The sequence below is a fragment of the Bos indicus genome, chromosome 26, assembly GCF_029378745.1.
Source record: "Bos indicus isolate NIAB-ARS_2022 breed Sahiwal x Tharparkar chromosome 26, NIAB-ARS_B.indTharparkar_mat_pri_1.0, whole genome shotgun sequence".
NCBI lineage: Eukaryota > Metazoa > Chordata > Mammalia > Artiodactyla > Bovidae > Bos > Bos indicus.
Genome location: NC_091785.1, coordinates 39,501,355 through 39,524,451, shown reverse-complemented (window position 1 = coordinate 39,524,451; position 23,097 = coordinate 39,501,355). Strand labels below are relative to the sequence as shown.

At 41.2% G+C, this 23,097-nt stretch overlaps 1 protein-coding gene across 3 annotated transcripts in view; it reads right to left on the bottom strand.

Annotated features, from left to right (window-relative positions):
• Nucleotides 1-16,884: 16,884 nt before the first annotated feature.
• Nucleotides 16,885-23,097, bottom strand: part of SEC23IP (SEC23 interacting protein) — a 39,529-nt gene continuing 33,316 nt past the window's right edge. Inside the window, exons 17-19 of one of the 3 annotated variants that reach the window (XM_019952902.2) lie at nt 22,865-23,024; nt 22,278-22,379; nt 16,885-18,388 (exon numbers count right to left, since the gene is read on the bottom strand). In XM_019952902.2, coding sequence (XP_019808461.2) covers nt 22,298-22,379; nt 22,865-23,024 — 242 coding nt within the window. In that variant the 3' untranslated portion in view covers nt 16,885-18,388; nt 22,278-22,297. Of the gene's footprint in view, nt 18,389-19,427; nt 20,016-22,277; nt 22,380-22,864; nt 23,028-23,097 lie in introns of those variants that run through there. The other 2 variants (XM_019952900.2, XM_019952901.2) reach the window with 2 other exon arrangements.

Below are 23,097 nucleotides of genomic sequence, written 5' to 3'. Positions count from 1 at the left end.
AAGATTTTAATTTCCAATTTTATGCAACAACTTTTTTGTATAACTATATATTTACCTAAATAAAAAGAACACAATGAGAATAAAATATTTTGCAGTATAATAATTACAGAAAATGTGTATGAGTTCATCAGTTCAGTTCAGTCACTCAGTCGTGTCTGACTCTTTGTGACCCCATGAACCGCAGCACGCCAGGCCTCCCTGTCCATCACCAACTCCCGAAGTCCACCCAAACCCATGTCCATTGAGTCGGTGATGCCATCCAACCTTCTTATCCTCTGTCATTCCCTTCTCCTCCTGCCTTCAGTCTTTCCCAGAATCAGGGTCTTTTCAAATGAGTCAGCTCTTCGCATCAGGTGGCCAAAGTATTGGAGTTTCAGCTTCAACATCAGTCCTTCCAATGAACACCGGACTAATCTCCTTTAGGATGGACTGGTTGGATCTCCTTGCAGTCCAAGGACTCTCAAGAGTTTTCTCCAACACCACAGTTCAAAAGCTTCAATTCTTCGGCACTCAGCTTTCTTTATACTCCAACTCTCACATCCATACATGACCACAGAAAAAACCATAGCCTTGACTAGACGGACATTTGTTGACAAAGTAATGTCTCTGCTTTTTGATATGCTGTCTAGGTTGGTCATAACTTTCCTTCCAAGGAGTAAGCATCTTTTAATTTCATGGCTGCAATCACCATCTGCAGTGATTTTGGAGCCCAGAAAAATAAAGTCAGCCACTGTTTCCACTGTTTCTCCATCTTTTTGCCATGATGTGATGGGACCGGATGCCATGATCTTAGTTCTCTGAATGTTGATCTTTAAGCCAACTTTTTCACTTTCATCAAGAGGCTCTTTAGTTCTTCTTCACTTTCTGCCATAAGGGTGATGTCATTTGCATATCTGAGGTTACTGATATTTCTCCCGGCAATCTTGATTCCAGCTTGTGCTTCATCCAGCCCAGCGTTTCTCATGCTGTACTCTGCGTATAAGTTAAATAAGCAGGGTGACAATATACAGCCTTACGTACTCCTTTTCCTTTTTGGAACCAGTCTGTTGTTCCAAGTCCAGTTCTAACTGTTACTTCCTAACCTGCATACAGGTTTCTCAAAAGGCAGGTCAGGTGGTCTGGTATTCTCATCTCTTTAAGAATTTTCCACAGTCTATTGTGATCCACACAGTCAAAGGCTTTGGCATAGTCAATAAAGCAGAAATAGATGTTTTTCTGGAACTCTCTTGCTTTTTCGATGATCCAGTGGATGTTAGCAATTTGATCCCTGGTTCCTCTGCCTTTTCTAAAACCAGCTTGAACATCTGGAAGTTCACAGCTCACGTATTGCTGAAGCCTGGCTTGGAGAATTTTAAGCATCACTTTACTAGTGTGTGAGATGAGTGTAATTGTAGTTTGAGCATTCTTTGGCATTGTCTTTCTTTGTACTGGAATGAAAACTGACCTTTTCCAGTCCTGTGGCCACTGCTGAGTTTTCCAAATTTGCCAGCATATTGAGTGCAGCACTTTCACAGCATAATCTTTCAGGATTTGAAATAGCTCAACTGGAATTCTACCACCTCCACTAGCTTTGTTCATAGTGATGCTTCCTAAGGCCCACTTGACTTCACATTCTACGATGTCTGGCTCTAGGTGAGTGATCATACCGTCGTGATTATCTGGGTCATGAAGATCTTTTCTGTACAGTTCTTCAGTGTATTCTTGCCACCTCTTCTTAATATTTTCTGCTTCTGTTAGGTCCATACCATTTCTGTCCTTCATCGAGCCCATCTTTGCATGAAATGTTCCCTTGGTATCTCTAATTTTCTTGAAGAGATCTCTAGTCTTTCCCATTCTATTGTTTTTCTCTTTTTCTTTGCATTGATCACTGAGGAAGGCTTTCTTATTGCTCCTTGCTATTCTTTGTAGCTCTGCATTCAAATGGGTGTATCTTTCCTTTTCTCCTTTGCTTTTTGCTTCCCTTCTTTTCACAGCTATTTGTAACGCTTCCTCAGAAAGCCATTTTGCTTTTTTGCATTTCTTTTTCTTGAGGATGGTCTTGATTCCTGTCTCCTGTACAATGTCACAAACCTCCATCCATAGTTCATCAGGCAGTCTGTCTATCAGATCTAGTCCCTTAAATCTATTTCTCACTTCCACTGTAGAGTCATAAGGGATTTGGTTTAGATTGTACCTGAATGGTCTAGTGGTTTTCTCCACTTTCTTCAATTTCAGTCTGAATTTGGCAATAAGGAGTTCATGATCTGAGCCACAGTCAGCTCCTGGTCTTGTTTTTGCTGACTGTATAGAGCTTCTCCATCTTTGGCTGCAAAGAATATAATTTTCTGATTTTGGTGTCAACCATCTGGTGATGTCCATGTCCACGTGTTGTTGGAAGAGGGTGTTTACTATGACCAGTGCATTCTCTCGACAGAAGTCTATTAGCCTGTGCCCTGCTTCATTCCGTACTCCAAGGCCAAATTTGCCTGTTACTCCTGGTGTTTCTTGACTTACATGCATATATTAAAATGCATCAGTCAGGGAGTTAACAGTAGTCAGAAGGCAGCTGAATCAGGGATACAGGGTCCAAATTAATGGAATTGTTATTAAAGAATTTTCTGATAGAGAAAATGGTATATATTTTATGTATCTTTTTTTTTTTTTTAAGGCAGAAACAGGAACCAAATTTAAATTGGGTCAGGGTAGTAAGAGTGGCAATGTTTAACAATCTAGGTGGCTTATTTGATCTTTTCAGGATCTGATTTCTCTGGTTCTTCAGAAACTTTTCTAACTCCTTGTGAATGTTCACTTCTTTTGAAAGGTGAAGTTCACCAACTCTTGTACATACTTAAGGAGATTAATTTTTAAGCTCTCTCCTCTGATACAAAATGTATACCACCTCCTCTCCTTTCATGTTACTTCCCACTGGGATGAGCCAGGCACAAAAATCTGAAGAAGCCTCAGCTATTATTAAGGAAGGAATATGTGGCTGCCAATCAGACTGAAGACATGGGTTGAGGAGATTTAAAAATAAACTCATTCACTAATTCCATTAATTCCTGTATGTCAAAACTTTTACATCCATGAACTCATCTAATTCTCATAATACCCCTAAAAAGTGTAAATAACCATTATCATCTTAATTGTACATTTTAGGACTGAAAGCTTCAGGAAGTGAGATCACATGATGAGTAAGTGGTGGAACAAAGATAGGAAACCTGGTAATTTCGTGGTGGTCCAGTGGTTAGGACTCCACGCTTTCACTGCTGACCGGTTTCAATCTCTGGTCGGGGAACTAAGATCCCACAAGCTGAGAGGCACAGCCAAAGGAAAAAAAAATGGCAATGTGTTTCCAGCCCCTCAGCAGGAGGCCAGCGAGGACACAGAAGGCACTGAGTGTGCTCTCCTGGGGCCACAGACAAAAGCGCAGCGAGAGGAGAACTCCACCGCTGGGTGCGCAGAGCCCTTACGAAGACCAAAGACCGAAAGCTGGTCCTTAGAAACTGCACCCCCAAAGAGAGACGTGTGTGGTAAGAATTTAAAGGCAAAGCTCTGGAAGCAGTTGTGGGAATTCATAGCCACAGTGCTGTCCACTGAGCTGAAGACATTCTTGCCAAATAGCAACTGAAGGAGTGATTTCAAGCCACCTAGCATTTTACCACGATGTGCCTCAGTGTGTGGCTTTCTTTGTGTCCAGACAAGGGTTTACAGTGTTTCTTGAAACCATTTACCAGTTTTGGAAAATCCTCATTATCTCTTCAAATAATGCTCTCTCTCTGTCCTCCTTGCTTTGTGGACCCCAATTACACATATTTAGATTTTCCACCATATTCCATATATCTCTTACACTCTTTCCTGTGCTTTCTATCTTTTTCCTCTGTGAGTTTCAATCTATTTCTTTCTGACTTTCTTACCAATCCACTATTCATCTCTTCAGTTATGTCCTACCTGGTATGAAATTCACTACCAAATTCTTATCTTCCATTACTATAGTGCTCAGTTCTAGAATTTCCATTCAGTTATATATGTGTGTGTGTGTGTGTGTGTGTGTATAGTTTATATATATATATATTTAGAACTATATACATATATAGTTCTCTAAAATTGTTAGTCACTCAGTCATGTCCAACTCTTGGAGAACCCATGGACTGTAGCCCACCAGGCTCCTCTGTCAATGGAATTCTCCAGGCAAGAATACTGGAGTGGTTAGCCATTCCTTTCTCCAGGCAATCTGCCCAACCCTGGGATTGAACCTGGATCCTTTACTGTCTGAGCCACAAGGGAAGCCCAGTTCTCTGAAAGAAGTCTCCAAATTGTCATCCTATTTCTTGACAATATTAATCGCTGTTATTTTAAATCTGTGTCTAAGAAACTCCAATGTCTGGATGTACTATGCTGCTGCTGCTGCTGCTGCTAAGTCACTTCAGTCGTGTCCGACTCTGTGCAACCCTAGAGATGGCAGCCCACCAGGCTCCTCCATCCATGGGATTTTCCAGGCAAGAGTACTGAAGAGGGGTGCCATTGTCTTCTCCGGATGTACTATAGGTCTGTTTTTTCTTTTTTTTTTTTTTGGCTTTTAGTCATATAGATTAGTTATCATGTATGCAAAACTATACAGTAAATTTGAAGCTCTAGATGATGTTATCTTCCCCAAAAACTGTGTTTTGCCTCTTGCAGGCAGTTTGGAGATGGGTAGATTACTTTACGATCCAGGATTGTTGCTGCTAAGTCACTTCAGTCGTGTCCGACTCTGTGCGACCCCATAGACGGCAGCCCATCAGGCTTCCCAGTCCCTGAGATTCTCCAGGCAAGAACACTGGAGTGGGTTGCCATTTCCTTCTCCAATGCAGGAAAGTGAAAAGTGAAAGTGAAGTCGCTCAGTCGTGTCCAACTCTTAGCGACCCCATGGACTGCAGCCTACCAGGCTCCTCCATCCATGGGATTTTCCAGGCAAGAGTACTGGAGTGAGGAGCCATCGCCTTCTCCGAATTAAGGATTAAGCCAATGTAAATCTGGGCCATAGTCCTTGTGAAGGCTGCTCTACTTCTGTTTTATCCCCGTCTGAAGGAATAGCTTGTTAGAAGTCCCAGTTGAAATGGTGGGGGTCTTTTTCAGAATCCCTTGTACCTCGCTTCTTTGGTAGGTCTCTGCTACCTTCAAACACTTTTTCCATATATTTTCTAGTTGTTTTTAGTGGGAGGGTTGGTATACAATCAGCTAGTCTACCATCACTGAAAGTGGAAGTCTCCCTTATGGCATCACAACTGAAAAACGTTATGAGTTGGATGATAAAAATTGGGTGGGGAAAAAAGCTAAAAAGGAACAAGAATATTCTGGAAGATACTATTGCTTGGTGAGAGACAACATTAGGTGGGTTACTCTGCTCCCCTTCTTCCCTTCTTATATACATAATTTGGATTTAAGGCTTTTAGAATGTAAATAGAGAGTCTGAACAGATTTGTGAGGAAACAATACACTAAAGCCAATAATTACATGTTCTGAAATTAAAGTTTTATGATCAAAGGCAAATTTCAAGTTGAAAATTTTAACTTTTTATTTTATATTGGAGTATAGTTGATTAGGGTCTTCCCTGGTAGCTCAACTGGTAAAGTATCCACCTGCAATGCAGGAGACCCTGGTTCGATTCCTGGGTCAGGCAGATCCCCTGGAGAAGGGATGGGCTACCCACTGCAGTATTCTTGGGCTTCCTTGGTGGCTCAGATGGTAAAGAATCCACCTACAACTTGGGAGACCTGGGTTCAATCCCTGGGTTAGGAGGAGGGCATGGCAACCCACTCCAGTATTCTTATCTGGAGAATCCCATGGACAAAGAAGCCTGGCAGGCTACAGTCTATGGGGTCGCAAAGAGCTGGACTAGACTAAACGACTAAGCACAGCACAGCACATAGCTGATTAACCATGTTGTGGGTTTCAGGTGGACACCAAACTGATTCAGTTATCCACATACATTTATCTATTTTTCAAATTCAACAATTTTCATTTTTAAATGAGTAAATAAGTGAACGGAGAAGGCGATGGCACCCCACTCCAGTACTCTTGCCTGGAAAACCCCATAGACGGAGGAGCCTGGTAGGCTGCAGTCCATGGGGTCGCGAAGAGTCGGACGTGACTGAGCGACTTCACTTTCACTTTTCATTTTCCTGCATCAGAGAAGGAAATGGCAACCCACTCCAGTGTTCTTGCCTGGAGAATCCCAGGGACGGGGGAGCCTGTTGGGCTGCCGTCTATGGGGTCGCACAGAGTCAGACACGACTGAAGCGACTTAGCAGCAGCAGCAGCAAATAAGTAAAATTAACAAATACTACAAAAGAGATTTTAAAAATTGCTAACATTAGCTACATAAGTCAGATCAAGTTCTAAAGTAAGATGTATGTCCCAAATGAATGCAATATACATCAAATATACAGCATAAACAAGACAACTCAAAACTTCCTGAACTAGGAAGCCTTTCCAGAAGATTCTAAAAGGTCAGAAACAGAATCATTAGGCTTACACGATCATATATGTAAGCCATACTTAAATGGCATCCACTGGTAAAACCAGTTTGTAGTTTAGAAACAATTTACCCCCTTTTGGTTAAAGAACAAAAAGGTCAGTATGTTCTAACAGAGGAATGTCTTCTAGAATTCATATTTCCCATCACTGTCTCATTTTTTTTTTAATTTAGTTTTTTAGCAGAATTATTTTTGGCCTGAAAAAAAGAGAACCACCACTTTACTAGGTAGCTAACTGACTGAGTTAAATCTACTTGAAACATACAGGTTGGGAAATACCAAAACTATCATTCAGGAAACAGAATCTTGAAGGTGATTTTAAGGTTGAAAAGAGGTTGTACAAAGACTCAAATAAAATCAAGGGAACAAAGTCTTATTTCTTTAGCAACTTCCTATATCATTTGACGTCTGAGAAATCTTAAACCTATTCAGTGATTGAATTTAAAATCTAATTCACATGTTCACGAAGCTTTCTCTGAAAAGAGGTTCATCGAAAGGTTCATCACCAAGGGCTTCCCTGGTGGCTCAGTGCTAAAAGAATCCACCTGCCATTGCAGGAGACACAGGTTCCATCCCTGATCCAGAAAAATCCCACATGCCTCGGGGCAACTAAGCCCACGTGCCACAGCTACTGAGTCTGTGCTCTAGAGCTGGGAGCCACACTATTGAAGCCCACGAGCCCTAGAGCCTGCGCTCTGCAACAAGAGAAGCCACGGCAATAAGAAGCTCAAGCACCACTAGAGAAAAGCCCTCGCAGTAACAAACACCCAGCATAGCCAAAAATAAATAATTCATTTTTTTTAAACAGTAAAAAAAAAAAGTTGATCTGATCAACCTCTATGATGTATGTATGGTGTATCTAGATGTATGTAGATAGATAGATCTACATCTATCCACACACACACACATATGCATATGTATATGGAAAACTGAAAACAACAAAAAATAAGTGAAAGTAAAAATCAATTTGACTTTATAGAAAATTGTTTCCATAACAGACAAAATTCAAGAAACAGTAAATGAAAAAAGGAAGTTCCAAATATTATAATGTGACCCAATTTTACTAAGGAAAAATGCAAAATGGTGAGAGCAGAATATGTGATTGTTATTTTCTCATTTATGCTTCTCTGCATTTTCCAAATTTTCAGTCCAACACAATGCTGAGAGCTATTTCATGTTTATAACTTTCAAGGACCGTGAGAATTGCCTGTACTGGTAAATAATGTATTTCCACACAGAAACAGAATGATGCCACCGTCAGAGGACTGGACTTTGAGGGAGAAGACTTGAGTTCAAGTCCCAGCTTCACCGCTCACTGCTCTGAGTCACTTCAGACAAGTCACAGCACCTCTGGGAATTTCGGTTCTCTCATCTAATTAAAGATGGAGATGCTCATCCCCCGCTTGTCTCCCTCCCTTAATTAGTGCAAATATCAAATGCAAAAAGTTCATGAAAGTCTTCTGCCAAGAGGAAAGTGAGGTTCAGCAAAAGGAGTAACGCTAACTATTAAAGCTGCTTGTAAAGTTTTTTTTATGAATCTGACTCAAGTTTATAAAGTTTTAAGACTGTATTTTGCATCGGAAAAAAAAATATCCCTCATCACCACCACACATGTTCCCTCAGGTGGGACAAATGCGGGATCCTGACAAAGCACCAAAGCAGGAGTGGTGGACAGGTAGGTAGTATCCGCCCATAGGGAGAAAAAACAAAATGTTCTCACAAGTCACTAGAGTGAAGAAACAGCTGTCCCAGGTCCCCAGTGGTACCTTATCAACAGTTACATGAGGCAGAAAAAGACAAGGGAAGGATACTGTGGGAGACCCAGCCACATGTGAAGAATAGGAGGATTTTTTTCAGATGATAACACACTCCTCTCTCTTCCAAATCCACTAAAGAATATTGGTCAGCAACCTCCAAGACTTTGTCCAAACATTGGAGGAAAACTAAAAGCTTGAATTTTCATCTCATTTTTTAAAAAATTTTCTTTTCTCTACTCTGACCACAAAGCCACCAGTTACTTATAATGTGATCTTGGATAGTCACTCCATGTTGCTGATCTCAGTTTCCTTATCTATAAAATGGGCCAATGCCATTCTGATGCCACAAATGCCAGAGTTACATAAAAAGGAGCTATTCTCTTTGGGATTCAAAATGGACACAGATGAACTTGGGCTCAGGAGATTGCAACGCTGGTTTTGTCACTATCTGTGACCCTGACCAGGCTCCCTCCCCTTTCTGATCCTCAGATTGCCAAGGACTTGTTAGAAGGAGTCCTGTGCCCCCAGCTCCAGCCACAGTTCAAGCTCTGCACATTCACTGATCTCCTAGACTGGGCTATTTCTTTTTTTTTTTTTTTAGACTGGGCTATTTCTAGCTAGCGTCATCTGAGCTAGGATAGCAACCCTGTCTGACAAGCTGACCTTGTACAGGTAGTGCTGCCAGCCTGCCTGGCAGCAATACAACTGGGCTGTTGTTATAGTTACAGAAATACAGACTTACATCGAACTGTCCATGGGCTCTTATTGTCCAATAAGACTCTTTGTGGCCAAAACTAGAAATTTGTGAATTTCCAAGTCTTCTTCCCACTTCTCCTCCAACTTCTTCCCAAACTGACCATGTAATTTTGTTTAAACTACCCTGAACATTTGTTTCCAGACTTTCACTCTGTAACTCTCCCAGGATGAACAATCCAGGATATATAAATCTTTGTCCATTTTTTCAAAGACTCTGTTTCTCAGAGTGAAATTACTGGGTTAAAAGGTACAGACCATTTTAAGGCTCTTGATACATATTATACCAAATTGTCTTCTGGAAAAGAAGTATCCAGTTGATATTTCTGCCAGCAATGGATGAGCTTTCAAGCCAATCTTTTTTTAATTTGGCATTATGAGCAGTTAAAAAAACAAGTCCCTTCTTTTACATTTTAATTTGTATTTTTTAAGGTAAGTAATGAGGATGAAAATTTTATTTCAAGTGTATGAGTCTGTTTTACTGACTTATCTGTTCATGACCTTTTCAGATATTTTAACTTGCTAACAATTCATCAAAGAAAAATCTGTGGAGTACTTTCTTCCACAGCTAAAAAGGATGGGACAGTTAATTCCAGACAAAAGTTAAAACTATGAAATTGATTAATGTGAAATGAACATTTTAGCCAAATATTGTTAACACACCCATTGTTTATAGAAATTAAAGCATATATACTTATTTTTGTGAAATGTTTTCTTGACTTAAAGCAGGTTTAAGAAAAACTGATCTTGTTCTCTACTTCACCATACTAAATATGTCTTATGAACAATGGTGTCTTGTCTTTAGATGTGACACTCTTAAAATGAAATAAAATTCAAAAGCAAAAAAAATAAAACTGAACACTTTAAAGTTGGTTGGGATCTGCACTTTGCAGAGCTAAACAGCTATAAAATAAAAACTTCTTTAAATATTCATTTCCCTTTGGGGCCTGGCAAATGGGAATTTAGTTCCAGCTAACTGCACACATTCACTCTTGCAATTCAAGAAAGTTCTTTCCAGAACTTTAAGATATGCCAAGAGGAGACTTCATGCTCCTCTTTCAGCTCCAAAGAAAGTGATGACAGACGTGACTCTACAATCCAGCCAGCAGACTGGATTTAATTCTCTGCAGATAAGCAGCACATGTTCAACTATCGATGCCCAAGGATTCAGAAACCTTCCTCTTTACAGATTTCATCTGGAGGGGACTGAGGCTCAAATTCACCCATTCAAAGCTCATCGTGTACAGTAGAGGTAAACTCTAATTTTCAGTTGGCAAAATATTGTCATTTTCTAGAGAATAAAACTCCACAGGCCCCAGGCAATAAGAAGTAATGATAGGGGGAGATAATCACACACAGTCATCCAAAGACCACAGCCTGAGTAGACTCAGGTGTTGACAAAACTGGGAAAAGAGGAAAGAAAGTGGAGGCACTGAGGGCTTGATTCTGAAATTTGTTGAAAAATGAAAAGTGGCATCAGAAAATGAATTTTAATGGAAGTTCAGTGAAAGGTACTTGAGCTAAAAGAAATGAAACACAGCCTCAAAAAATAAACAACTTTCTATTACAAGTGTATGTTTTGAATTATAAGACTGAAGAGTTGGCCTAGCGAATGCTGAATAAAATAAACTCCCTCCCTCTCACACCCATGACCTACCTAAAGAATTTCTAATGAAAATGACAGAAACCTTCAAAACAGACAAGAATTTCTGAATGTATCCAGAAAAGTCCATCTAATAAACGGTATCACAGATATTATTTAAAGAAACTAAGTATTTTGACCTGAGATGATACTTTGGGAAAAATTAGTTTAAAGACATGGGAATACCAGACCACCTGACCTGCCTCTTGAGAAATCTGTATGCAGGTCAAGAAGCAACAGTTAGAACTGGTCATGGAACAACAGACTGGTTCCAAATCGGGAAAGGAGTACATCAAAGCTGTATGTTTTCACCCAGCTTATTTAACTTATATAAAGAGTACAGCACGTGAAATGCCAGGCTGGATGAAGCACAAGCTAAAATCAAGATTGCCAGGAGAAATATCAATAACCTCAGATATGCAGATGACACCACCCTTATGGCAGAAAGTGAAGAACTAAAGAGCCTCTTGATGAAAGTCAAAGAGGAGAGTGAAAAAGTTGGCTTAAAGCTCAACATTCAGAGAACTAAGATCATGGCATCTGGTCCCATCATTTCGTGGCAAATAGATGAGGAAACAATGGAAACAGTGACAGACTTTATTTTGGGGGGCTTCAAAATCACTGCAGATGGTAACTGCAGCCATGAAATTAAAAGATGCTTGCTCCTTGGAAGAAAAGCTATGACCAACCAAGACAGCATATTAAAAAGCAGAGACAGTACTTCACCAACAAAGGTCCATCTAGTCAAAGCTATGGTTTTTCCAGTAGTCATGTATGGATGTGAGAGTTTGACTATAAAGAAAGCTAAGCACTGAAGAATTGATGCTTTTGAACTGTGGTGTTGGAAAAGACTCGAGAGCCCCTTAGACTGCAAGGAGATCCAACCAGTCCATCCTAAATGAGATCAGTGTTCATTGGAAGGACTGATGCTGAAGCTGAAACTCCAATACTTTGGCCACCTGATGCAAAGAACTGACTCACTGTAAAAGACCCTGATGCTGGGAAAGATCGAAGGTGGGAGGAAAAGGGGACGACAGAGAATGAGACGGTTGGATGGCATCACTGACACGATCGACATAAGTTTGGGTAAACTCTGGGAGTTGGTGATGGACAGGGAAGCCTGGCGTGCTGCAGTCCACGGGCACAACTCGCAGAGTTGGACACAACTGTGCGACTGGACTGAACTGAACTGATTGAGTGGGGAGGGGATTTTATAATGTACCTTTTCACAGGAAGTTTTGTAATAGGGTGCTTTTTTTTTTTTATTAAATAGTGAGAACAGAAAGCATTAAATCCAGATCCTTAATATGAAATTCCAGCCTATAAAGGACACCTTACCAGGTAACTGCATGTTTAGAACCATGCACCTCCTTCCCTGCCAGCCACTTGCTGAAATCTACACATGAAGTCTTCCTCTTACCTGATGGGTGCCCACAAGGGTCAAGATGTAGCTGTGAGATGAGAAACTCACGTTCCCACTGTGTTTGGGGAGGGGTGCAGGTGGAAGACAGAGAGGCAGAGGCCGCCGGCCTCAGAGAAGAGAGGAAAGGCATTCTTATCGGCTTTTCTGTGCCCGGGGGCTTTGCCTCCCTCTGATGTGGAGGCTAGAATCCCGTGCTAGTCATTCTCCCCTGTTGAATGATGCTCTTTAAGACATCTGCGACCAAACCAGGGTAAAATGTCGATTCAACATCACCAAGCAGCACTGGGGAAGCAGCCCTATTTAGGATTTCTGGAGGGCAGAGGCTTTGTGGAGAAGGTGGGAGCCCGAGGCTCTGGTCTCCTGCAGAGGCCAGGAGGGGATGATGAAGGAAGAGCAAACTGGGAAAATGAATAGCCAGCTTGGCTCATACTGCGGGAGCAGCAGGAAAGGCAGCAGAGAGGCTGGGGCAGCGGAGAGAGGAGGACAGGAAATTCTGAACCAGAGAAAGCCCCCAATAGGGAGAGGGGAGGGCAGAGGATGCTGGAGGGTTGCACGGTGTCTCGGTGGCCTGGGCTAAAGGAAAGCCAGGGTGATGGCAGTGAGAATGGAGAACCAACCCCAAGGTAACATCTAAAACCTGGGACCGGTCACTGAGACATTCAGGTGAGCACACAAGCTAGGACACCTCTACACTCTTTTTTTAAGGACAAAGGACCATCTTTTTATTTCTCTTTTCAGTTCAAAGGGTAGTTATTCAAACATTTAGGTCCTGTTCAGACCAATATTTGGGAATCTCCACTAACAAGAGGCTTTTACCCTCTACGTTAAAAAGAAAAAGCACTCCAGGTGCAAACAACAAAGCAAATTATAATCCACACCTCCTAAAACTTACCCTTTTCTTTCAAAGGATCCTTTGAAAATGCTTTTGCTTGTGGGAGGAAAAAAAAACAAGCAGGGGAGGTAGTGTTGTGACTGCCTGGGTGTTTCAAAAAGAGGCAATTTGCAAGTATCTTCCTATAGCAGAGATCTCCTCCTATTTTTTGAGTCTTAAGTACACTCTATACTTCCCTGCCATTAACTGTGTGGCCCTGGCAAGATGGCTAGCTTCTGTGAGCCTCGGTTCTCTTATCTGTAAAATGGAAAAATAAACCTACTCCCATGGGGTTTCTGTAAAGACACAAAAGAGTTTGCACAGCGCCTGAAACACAGTCCATGCCCCAAAACACAAATTCCTCTCCCCAGTTCTATTCTAAGGAGTAACATTCAGAACTATTACAGCCGCCTTCATGAGAAGCTTCTCCAAGAGTGGGAAGTACTCTCCAAAACAGTTTTTTACCTACTGACTAATGAGACAGTGCAGCCTCTTCATGTAATGCTTCCTTCTTGCAAGTCTCAAAGCAACTGAAACGCATTTAGACAGTTCCTTGGAAAGAGAAGCAGGCAGGTCTCGGAGATACAGCTGGGCACACGCTCTGAGAGGCACAGGCAAAAAAGAATGCCTCTTGGTTGGTAGTGAGCACTTTCCAATATTCCAAACCACGTTCCTTTCAGCAAGAGTGAATGCCAGCAAGTGGCTTACAAAAAGAAAAAGCACCACTAGAAATGTTGTCTTTAAAACAATTTTAATGAAAACCATACTCAACACATTCAAACAGCTCTTATTGTGCTTCACGCACAACTTACTTTCTTCCAGTCGCCCCACTGTGTGATGCCGTTTTCCCGCTCAGGTCTTTCCACGTCTTGAACGCACTTTCTTTTCCCGCTTGGCCCTGGCTGCCACTGCTCACCTGTCTTTTAGGTTACAGAGAGGCAGACCCTGGCATCACCAGAGGCGAGGGCAGGGGTCCATCCATGGCAATTCATTACACCATTCTCCACACTTTGGAGTATATGAAAATCTCTACAATAAAAGTTTTCAAACATCGCTCTTTAACAGGATAAGTGAAAGAAAAACACAGTGGGTCACCCCAGGTACACCGACTCCACCTGTCCGTGAACCTGAACTGCAGCTCAGCCCCTAGCAAATATGCAGCACTGGCCACTGTCTCCAGGATGCGTCCTCGCTAATCCCCGGTCTGTTCTACAGGTCACTCTGAGGTTTCCTGTATTAAACATATACCTTGACCACTTACTGTCACGAAGTGTGAATACCATCTAAACGCGTTTCAGTTGCTTTGAGACTTGCAAGAAGGAAGCATTAAATGAAGAGGCTGCACTGTCTCACGAGCGCCCACTAGTGTTAACAACAGGAAGTCACCCTCAGAGCTCTGTGGGGCCAATGCTGCATGCATGCCAAGTCACTTGTCATGTCTGACTCTGCAACCCCATGGGATGTAGCCCATCAGGCTCCTCTGTCCATGGAGCCAATAGGTTTGAGAAAATCTGCAGCATAGTTGGTGTTTTAAAGCAGGAAAATAAAATAGGGAGAAAAGAAGGCAGAATTTAGGAAGGAAAACGTGTTTTTTCGATCCTTATACCAAAAGGAGCTTAGAGAATCAGGGCACGTAGAAGTTCTTCAAAGGTGCTTTCTCAGAGTCCCACTGACCTGCATGAAGATAGACTCATGAGCACTACCACCCCCGCCGCTAGCCCCACCCCAACTGGCTCCACATCTCCTGCGTCCTCCCGTCACCTCCACCTCTAGGCCTGCACACCTGCAGACACCTGGCATCTGGAGGACGTTCAGACCTCCCGCATCCCTCAGAGACAAGAAACCTGGCCGGGTACAGCCCAGGGAGGACTGCAAGTGGCACAAAGACGTGGGTCTTCCCTGAATCTGAGTGTTCATGATAAAAAGAGCAACGGTAGTGATAATTAGCTACTGTTCTGAGTGCTTACTAAAGCCCAGAACCACTATATTCTCTTTACTCATATTTTTGTTTAAGCTTCACAACTGTGAGGTTGAGGAATTTCATCAAAGAAGAAACTGACCAGAAACACTGTGCCAAGAGCTTAGGCGAAAATGATCTTGCGTGGGTCCCACAGCTAAGAGGCAGAGAGCTTGGACACAACGGCAGGTGGGCACCAGTGCTCTCTAACACTGTCAAGATTCTGGTAAGCTCACTTTAGAGGTGAAACACCAGAAACAGACTGATACCTGTTGGAAGTCTTATAGAAATAGCAAGGAGTCAAGTCAACTGACGGTCCATCAGGTGCTTTGCAGGGAGACGGACAAGAGCAGAAATGCCATGTCAGCACCTCAGCTTGTTGTTCAGTCGCTCAGCCATGTGACTCTTTGTGACCCCACGGACTGCAGCACGCCAGGCTTCCTGTCCTTCACCATCTCCCAGAGCTTGCTCAAACTCGTGTTCATGGAGTCGGTGATGTCATCCAACCATTTCATCCTCTGTCATCCCCTTTTCCTCCCGATTTCAATCTTTCCCAGCAGTCTTTTCTAATGAATTGGCTCTTCGCATCAGGTGGCCAAAGTACTGAAGCCTCAGCTTCAGCATCAGTCCTTCCAATGAACATTCAGGACTGATTTCCTTTAGGACTGACTGGTTTGGTCTCCTTGCAGTCCAAGGGACTCTCAAGCATCTTCTCCAACACCACAGCTCAAAAGTATCAATTCTTTGGTGTTCACCCTTCTTTATGGTCCAACTCTCACATTCATACATGACTACTGGAAAAACCATAGCTCTGACTAGACAGACACTTTATCAGCAAAGTAATGTCCCTTATTTTTAATATGCTGCCTAGGTTTGTCATAACTCGTAACAGAACTAAATTCTATCAACTCGCCTTAGAGGACCTGCCCTGGGGAACTATTAATAACTCATACTAACTAGTGCCAAATCATTGGCACAATGAGAACCATTAACTTGGAGTAAAATCAGAGCATTCAGTGTCTGCAGCTCAAAGCACCCTAGACCTAACAAACCAGACCTAGGTTGTCCTTACCGGTTTTACAACAACCCTTTGACCTTCAATTTCAGACACTGGAGCTTTTTAACTTTAGTCCCGAACTCTACATATGAAACAATTTCAGAATCACTAGAGACTTGACTTCCCTCATTGGAAGAAAATGAGAGCATCAACCCAGGTTAGGAATGGGTAGGAGGGTCCTTGGAGAGGACGAGCTGCTGGGGAAAAGGAGGTCAAGCTTTACTCAACAGCTATACCCTCATCTAAAATGTTTAAATGGGGAGCTTTCCTGGTGGTACAGGGCTTAAAAATTCATCTCTGCAGTGCAGGGAACACAGGTTCGATCCCTGGTCTGGAAAGATTCCACATGCCTCAGGGCAACTAAGCCCGTGGGCCCCAATTACTGAAGCCTGAGCACCTAGGGTCCATGCTCTGCAACAAGAGAAGTCACAACAGCGAGAAGCCCTTGCACCGCAACTAGAGAAGGCCCAAGAGCAGCAACAAACAATAAATATATTAAACAGAAAGCAAAATTAAAGAAAATACGTAATTTGTAAAGGGTTTGGTCTGAACAGTCATTCTAAGGTCTCTTATTTAATTCTACTTCTGATTTTCTGAATTGTTTTATTCAACAAATATTTGGTAAGTGCCTCACTTTGTGACGAGACTGTGCTAGGCAGGGTGGTTATAACAGTGAGCAACACGCTGATAAAGAGACTCTGCCCTCAGACCTACTTACTGTTTTGACTTTAGGTTTGTTTTTTTTAAGAAACTGAAGATGGATATAAATACATGCCCCCAAATTCTACGTTTTATCTTCTGAAGGGTTAAAATCACAAGACTCCTAAAACTGCTCTGGTGTATGTTTCTACTATGGACACTGGTTCAAGGGTTTCTCCTTTGCTCAATGTTCAGAAAACATAGGTTGAATAATACAGACAAAACCAGCTGTAAGTTGAAAAATCAAACAGGATTTTATTAAAATATACATAAATAACTCTTATTTTTATTTCATCAGTTGGGGAAGTTAGGAGGAAATTAAGTGAAAAGTAATAGCACTGGTGTCGAGAAATGAAGGCCAAAAGGGAGTGGGTGGAACCATACTCCAGCCCAGATCTGCCACCAGCAGCCTGAGAAAGGCATTTAGTGTCGTGTCCTTGGATGCAGAATAAGGTGGTTGGAACATATGCCGTCTGGGGTCAGCTGCAGTTCAAAAACTCTACTGTCCTAATTCTATTATTAGGAGCAAATGCTATAGTTAGACATTAACCATAGAGCAGATGCTCACAATGAAAAGTAAATGAACACTGAACTCAAAGGAATACTTTTAAGGAAGACAAGAAAATTACAGAAGTTTTCTGCTTTAGAAAAATGCACTGATGTTACTGTTTTATTCACACTAATATATATACACAAAAAATGTGTATCATATGTGGCTTTCCAAAAATTCTACGTTCCATGAGAACTATGTAAACAGTGTCAAACGTTCCTACTGCGTAACAAAAGCAGATCAGCATTCCCACAGACTATTAGGAAAATATTCAGATAATCTGAAGCTACAGTAAAACAAAGTAAAATATCACAGAACAGTCTTTTCATGAAGTACAGCTACAGTCTAGAAGTTCATACTTCCCAATACTTTGGTATAAGTGAAATTAATACAAGGCAAAAAAACCCAAACCCAGAAAAATTCTACTGTGGTTCTCATATTAACTGCAACTTCAGCAATAAGGCGATTGCACAGCTACCAAAGGTGACAAAATGGAGAAACTTCTTGCTTGCTCACCGCTACTAGCGGAAGCGACACCGGGAGAGCGTTCACAGGACTTCCGTGAGTGCAGAGCGTCTCACTTCCTCTCACCACTCTCCTCCCAGCAACAGCCTGGAAGGCTCCAAGACCACAGCGGAGCTTGGAACAGAAGTGATTTTGGTTACTTCTGCTTAACAAATACAAATAACCCTGCATTGAAGCAGCCCAAACTATAATTCACATTTAAAAAGTTGAACATAAATTTTTAAAAAACTGTATTATTATAGTTTCTTGAGAAGTCTGTAGAACATACTACATTAATTTTAAAATGCACGTTTAATAGACCAATGACAGTAGTTTTTTAGGAAAAAGAAACAACCGTTTGCATGCAACAAATATTCTTCATTGATATCACATATTACTTTGACAACTGTACAATTAAACTGATATGAGGAGTTTTAAACTGCGTCATTTTAAACATTTCTTTTTCTCACCTACACAGTCCAAATGTGGTACTGATTTTTTGCACTGTCTTTTTGTCCTGCATATTTTCTTTAAAATGAACCCCTACATCTGAGAACGACAGCACAGGAACTGTCAATGAATCACTTTTCTGTCAGCCATCCCAGGAGCGGACTGGGAATGTCCTCCGAGGATTTTCTCAGCACTGTAATTTAGACTGCAAGCTTCTGCAAAGACAAGAGTCTTGAAAAGAAAAAAAAGAGTCCTCGGTCAACTTTACAAACTTACAGACATAACACAAAAACTCACTGTCATTCCTTTCTAAAATAAAAGAACACACTGTCAAGCGACAAGCAAACACTGCAAACTGCCTGGAAGAACAAGGCCCGTGAACACAAAGTCCTCAGACAGGCCTTCTGGAGGGACAGAAGGCCATCAGGGAGTGTTCAGTGAGGTTAACTAGCTTAATAATCTTCAAAACAAAATGAGTACAAAAAATAAAAGACAAAACATAGTGAATTATCTGTCAGGTTAATCTGAGGCTTTTTAAAGAGCGATTCTAAAATTAAAGGACAGAAAAAAAATTCAGCAAAACTGTCGATGCCTGAATGAACCATGTATAGAGGGACTGTTACGATTTCAAATTATTTTATAGTGTCAGTATACTGTTAGGAACTAAGCTCTTGCCTAAGTTTTACAACCATGTATAAGAAGAAATAAAACAATTACAGTGAACAAATCATGTGCAAGCTGAAAGGGTCTTAATTTTTCATAGCAGGTGATGATGTCACAGTCCTAGAACTGCTATGGTTTGGATTTTGTTTGTTCTGCTTTGTTTTGTGCAGAAAGAATGTCAGGGGAATTTAAATCATTTCAAAATTCATTTGGAATAATAGCCAAAACTATGGTATCCTAAGAAATTGGACTACCAGATATTAAAAACTTTCAGCCTATTATACAGAGTGAAGTAAGCCAGAAGGAAAAACATCAATACAGTATACTAACGCATATATATGGAATTTAGAAAGATGGTAACAATAACCCAGTGTACGAGACAGCAAAAGAGACACTGATGTATAGAACAGTCTTATGGACTCTGTGGGAGAGGGGGAGGGTGGGAAGATTTGGGAGAATGGCATTGAAACATGTAAAATATCATGTAAGAAACGAGTTGCCAGTCCAGGTTTGATGCACGATACTGGATGCTTGGGGCTAGTGCACTGGGACGACCCAGAGGGATGGTATGGGGAGGGAGGAGGGGGGAGGGTTCAGGATGGGGAACACATGTATACCTGTGGCGGATTCATTTTGATATTTGGCAAAACTAATACAATTATGTAAAGTTTAAAAATAAAATAAAATTAGAAAAAAAAAATTAAAAAAAAAAAAAAACTTTCACTAAATCTAAGACAGCATCAATTATAATATGCAACACTGTTTTATGCATCATGCAAAAAAAAGATGCCTGGGGTGGGGAGTCTAAAAGGCACAGAGCCCCTCACAAAAAGTGGGGATATCAAATCCCAAACAGCCTCAGTGAGGGGTAAAAATATAATAATAAAAATAATAATGCGTTCTCCAGAAAGAAAGCAAAGACGCTGAAGACCACTTCTCTGACAACAGGAAGGAGGGGAAATTCCTTGATATTGACCTGGTGCCTCCACCCCCACCAGCCTGCAGATTTTATGACCTGAGTGCACACTATCAGCACAGGCCAAGAAAATCTGAAGCAGAGAAGTTAGTTTCATCAGACTCAGACGAACAGTGCCCCCCAGTGACTGGTAGAAGAAAACTCAAACCCCCTCAGGGACAACTCAACTTTCATTAAGGCAACAGCTGCTTTTTAAGATGCATTCCAAATGTGAAGATGCTGAAATGCAAAAAATATGTAACTTGAAATCAGTAAAATATGGCAGACAGACAAATAAGTCAATAGAAAAGATGTCAGAAAACCTAGAAAACAAATACTGGGTGTATGAATAAAAAAAAGTCAACAGCACATGATAAAATCATCAAACCAACAACAAAAAGGTACATTATTCAATATATGGCACAGGCAAAATATGAAATATTTAAGAAAAAAGTTAAATTCTTCTCTATACCATATCCTTCAAAACTATAAAGTCAGGTGAAAAAACAAAACCATATAAAAACTAAAAAAAAAAAAAAAAATGTAATTATCTAAATAATATTAAAAGACTGCACATTTTTAAAACATGCTCCCTGATCCTACCCCCAAAAAATAAAAGGGGGTATTTATTTATTAGAAGGCAAATACCAAACTCAAAAAAAAACTGTAATGACAAAACGTTAATTTGACTATCAAAACTATAAATCAATAAGAAGCAAAAATATCATACCCCCCACCTCCAGAAAAAAGCATAAAGGTCAAAAACAGGCAATTGACAAAAGAAGAAATAGCCAGTTAAAAACACTTAAACATACTTAATTTCACTAGTAACAGAAATGCAAAATGAAACAATGATCTAACAACCTCTGGGCTTCCCAGGTGGCGCTAGTAGTAAAGAGCCTGCCTGCCAATGAAGGAGACAGAAGACCCGTGGGTGGGGAAGATCTCCTGGAGGAAGGCATGGCACCCCACTCCAGTATTTTTGCCTGGAGAATACCATGAACAGAGGAGACTGGAGGGCCACAGTCCATAGGACTGCAGAGTTGGACACGAATGAAGTGACTTAGTATGTATGCCTAACAATTTCTAGCTATCAAATTAGCTTTAAAAAATAGTAATAACCAATATGGACAAGGGTAGAGAAAAACTAGCACTTATATTGACAGTAGCTATGAAACTTCTGCAACCCTTCTGAAATATAACTTCCCAATAAATACAGATCAAAAATCTTTTTAAAATGTGATTAGATTTAACAATGCTTCTTCTAGGAATTTAGGCCAAGCAAACAGAGATGCACAAAAAGTACATACAACTACATGTTAAGAATTTTTTATAATAGAGAAAAACTGGAAAATCACCTAAACATGCCACAGTGGTAGATAAATTAAGGATTTTAATAAAAAGAACTATGAATGAAATACAACTATTAAATATAATGTATCTCTGAAGCACTGTTCATACTAGTAAACCTATATGCCCAACAGTAAGGAATGGTTAAAACAAATTGTGGTGTAACAGTCAATGAAATACGACACAATCACTAAAAAGGATGAGGCAGCTCTTTTGTTCTGATATATATTCTGTCTGTCTGAGATGATCTTCTTTCCCCAGATATCCAGCTGGCTCAGTTGCTCCAATGACATTCTATCATTTAGGATGTCCCCTGCCATTTTATATACAACAGCAACTTGTTCCCATCTCAAAGGTATTCCCCTCTCCCCCTTATCCTGCTGCTCTATTTTTAACCATCTGACTCACTTCCATTGTTTATTTATTGTCTGTCCTCCCCTACAGGAAAGAAGATCCTTGAGGGCAGACACTGTGTAGTCCATTGCTGTGACCCTCAGGGCCTAGGCACTTAGCAGGTAAGTAAGGTGCGCAGCAAATGATGGATAGATGCTGGGTGGGTGGGTGGGTGGGTGGATGAATGGATGGGTGGGTGGATGCGGGAAAATCACAAAGATACAAAGGTGAGAAGAGTGGGTAAAGTTGGCGGTGGTCAGAGCGGGGTTCTCTGGCTTCTCTCCAAAGTGTGTGAGAGTAGGGTCATGGTCAAGGGCTGTGGGAAACGTGAGGAGAGAGAGGAGCAAAATAACAGTCACCTCAGGGTGTGGGGAAGGGAATTTACCAGCACAAGTGTGGCAGAACCATACTGCAGGCTTTACTGCCCACTGGATGTTTTGGTCATAGATTTGAAGCGAGTATGGTTAACACAATTGCCTGACTTTTCTCTGGCCATGTGCTGCAACTCGGGTGAGGTTCAGAGTAAGAGACAACTGGGTCTCCTAGGATTAAGGTTTTTGCCAGGTGACTAAGAGAGGAAGAGAAAGACATGGGACTCCCCTGGTAGTCCAGGAGTTAAGACTCTGCTCCCAACAAAGGGGGCCCAGGTTTGATCCATGGTCAAGAAACTAAGATCCTACATGCTGCAGGGTGCACCCAAAAAAAAAAAAACAAGCCTCAGAATGAAGCCTTCAGAATTTATACACAAAATAAACTCACACAGTTAAGCTGAAGTCCAATCAATGCTGGGGCTGTTCTGGACTAATGTTCATTGTTCGATAAATTTCTTTAAGTAATAACAGAGCAGTATCTTCTGATTCCCTATTAAAAAGAAAAGCACATTTACTTAAGAGATAATGAGGAATTAACCTCTATGCATAAAGGTGGAAAGGCAGCTTTGGTTCTATTCATCTCTACCTAAGGAGGGCAAATGAAAACAAAGTTGTGTAATCTCAGAGCTGTCCTTAAAAAATGGATAAAGACTGATCAGCAACAAAACAGCTGTGCTGCCGTTCTCCCTGGTGACACCGGATATATGAAAGGATGGCGTTCCAAGTCCCCACCATTCCCGATCTGAAAGGCATCCCAACAATATGTGCAAGTACCAAGGCCTTTGGTCAAACGCAGGTGACACGCTGCCATCTTGTGGATAACTAAGCTAACGGGGGAAAAGACTGATTTTGAATATATGGGCGTTCAAATTAATACTCCGTAACAAATGCTAATTCAGCAAGAATCTCACGGAACTGCAGTATGTACTGGCACCTAAAGGCCACATGAACACTTTCAAAGGTGAAAATACTTACCAATAGCATAAGTGACTCTGAAGAGCGAAAAGATATTCATTAAAACTCTCTATTGGCTTTTCTTGAAGAACGTAGTCAATTCGACGGCCTCCATTCAACATTCCAACCTTTCCTAAGTAGTCCTCATCCTTGGAAAAATCTGGACTTTCAACAATCTTTTCTGCTAGAATTCAAACCATTTCAATATCAAAGTCAATCACTTAATCATTATCCTTTGACTTTAGCTGACTTTC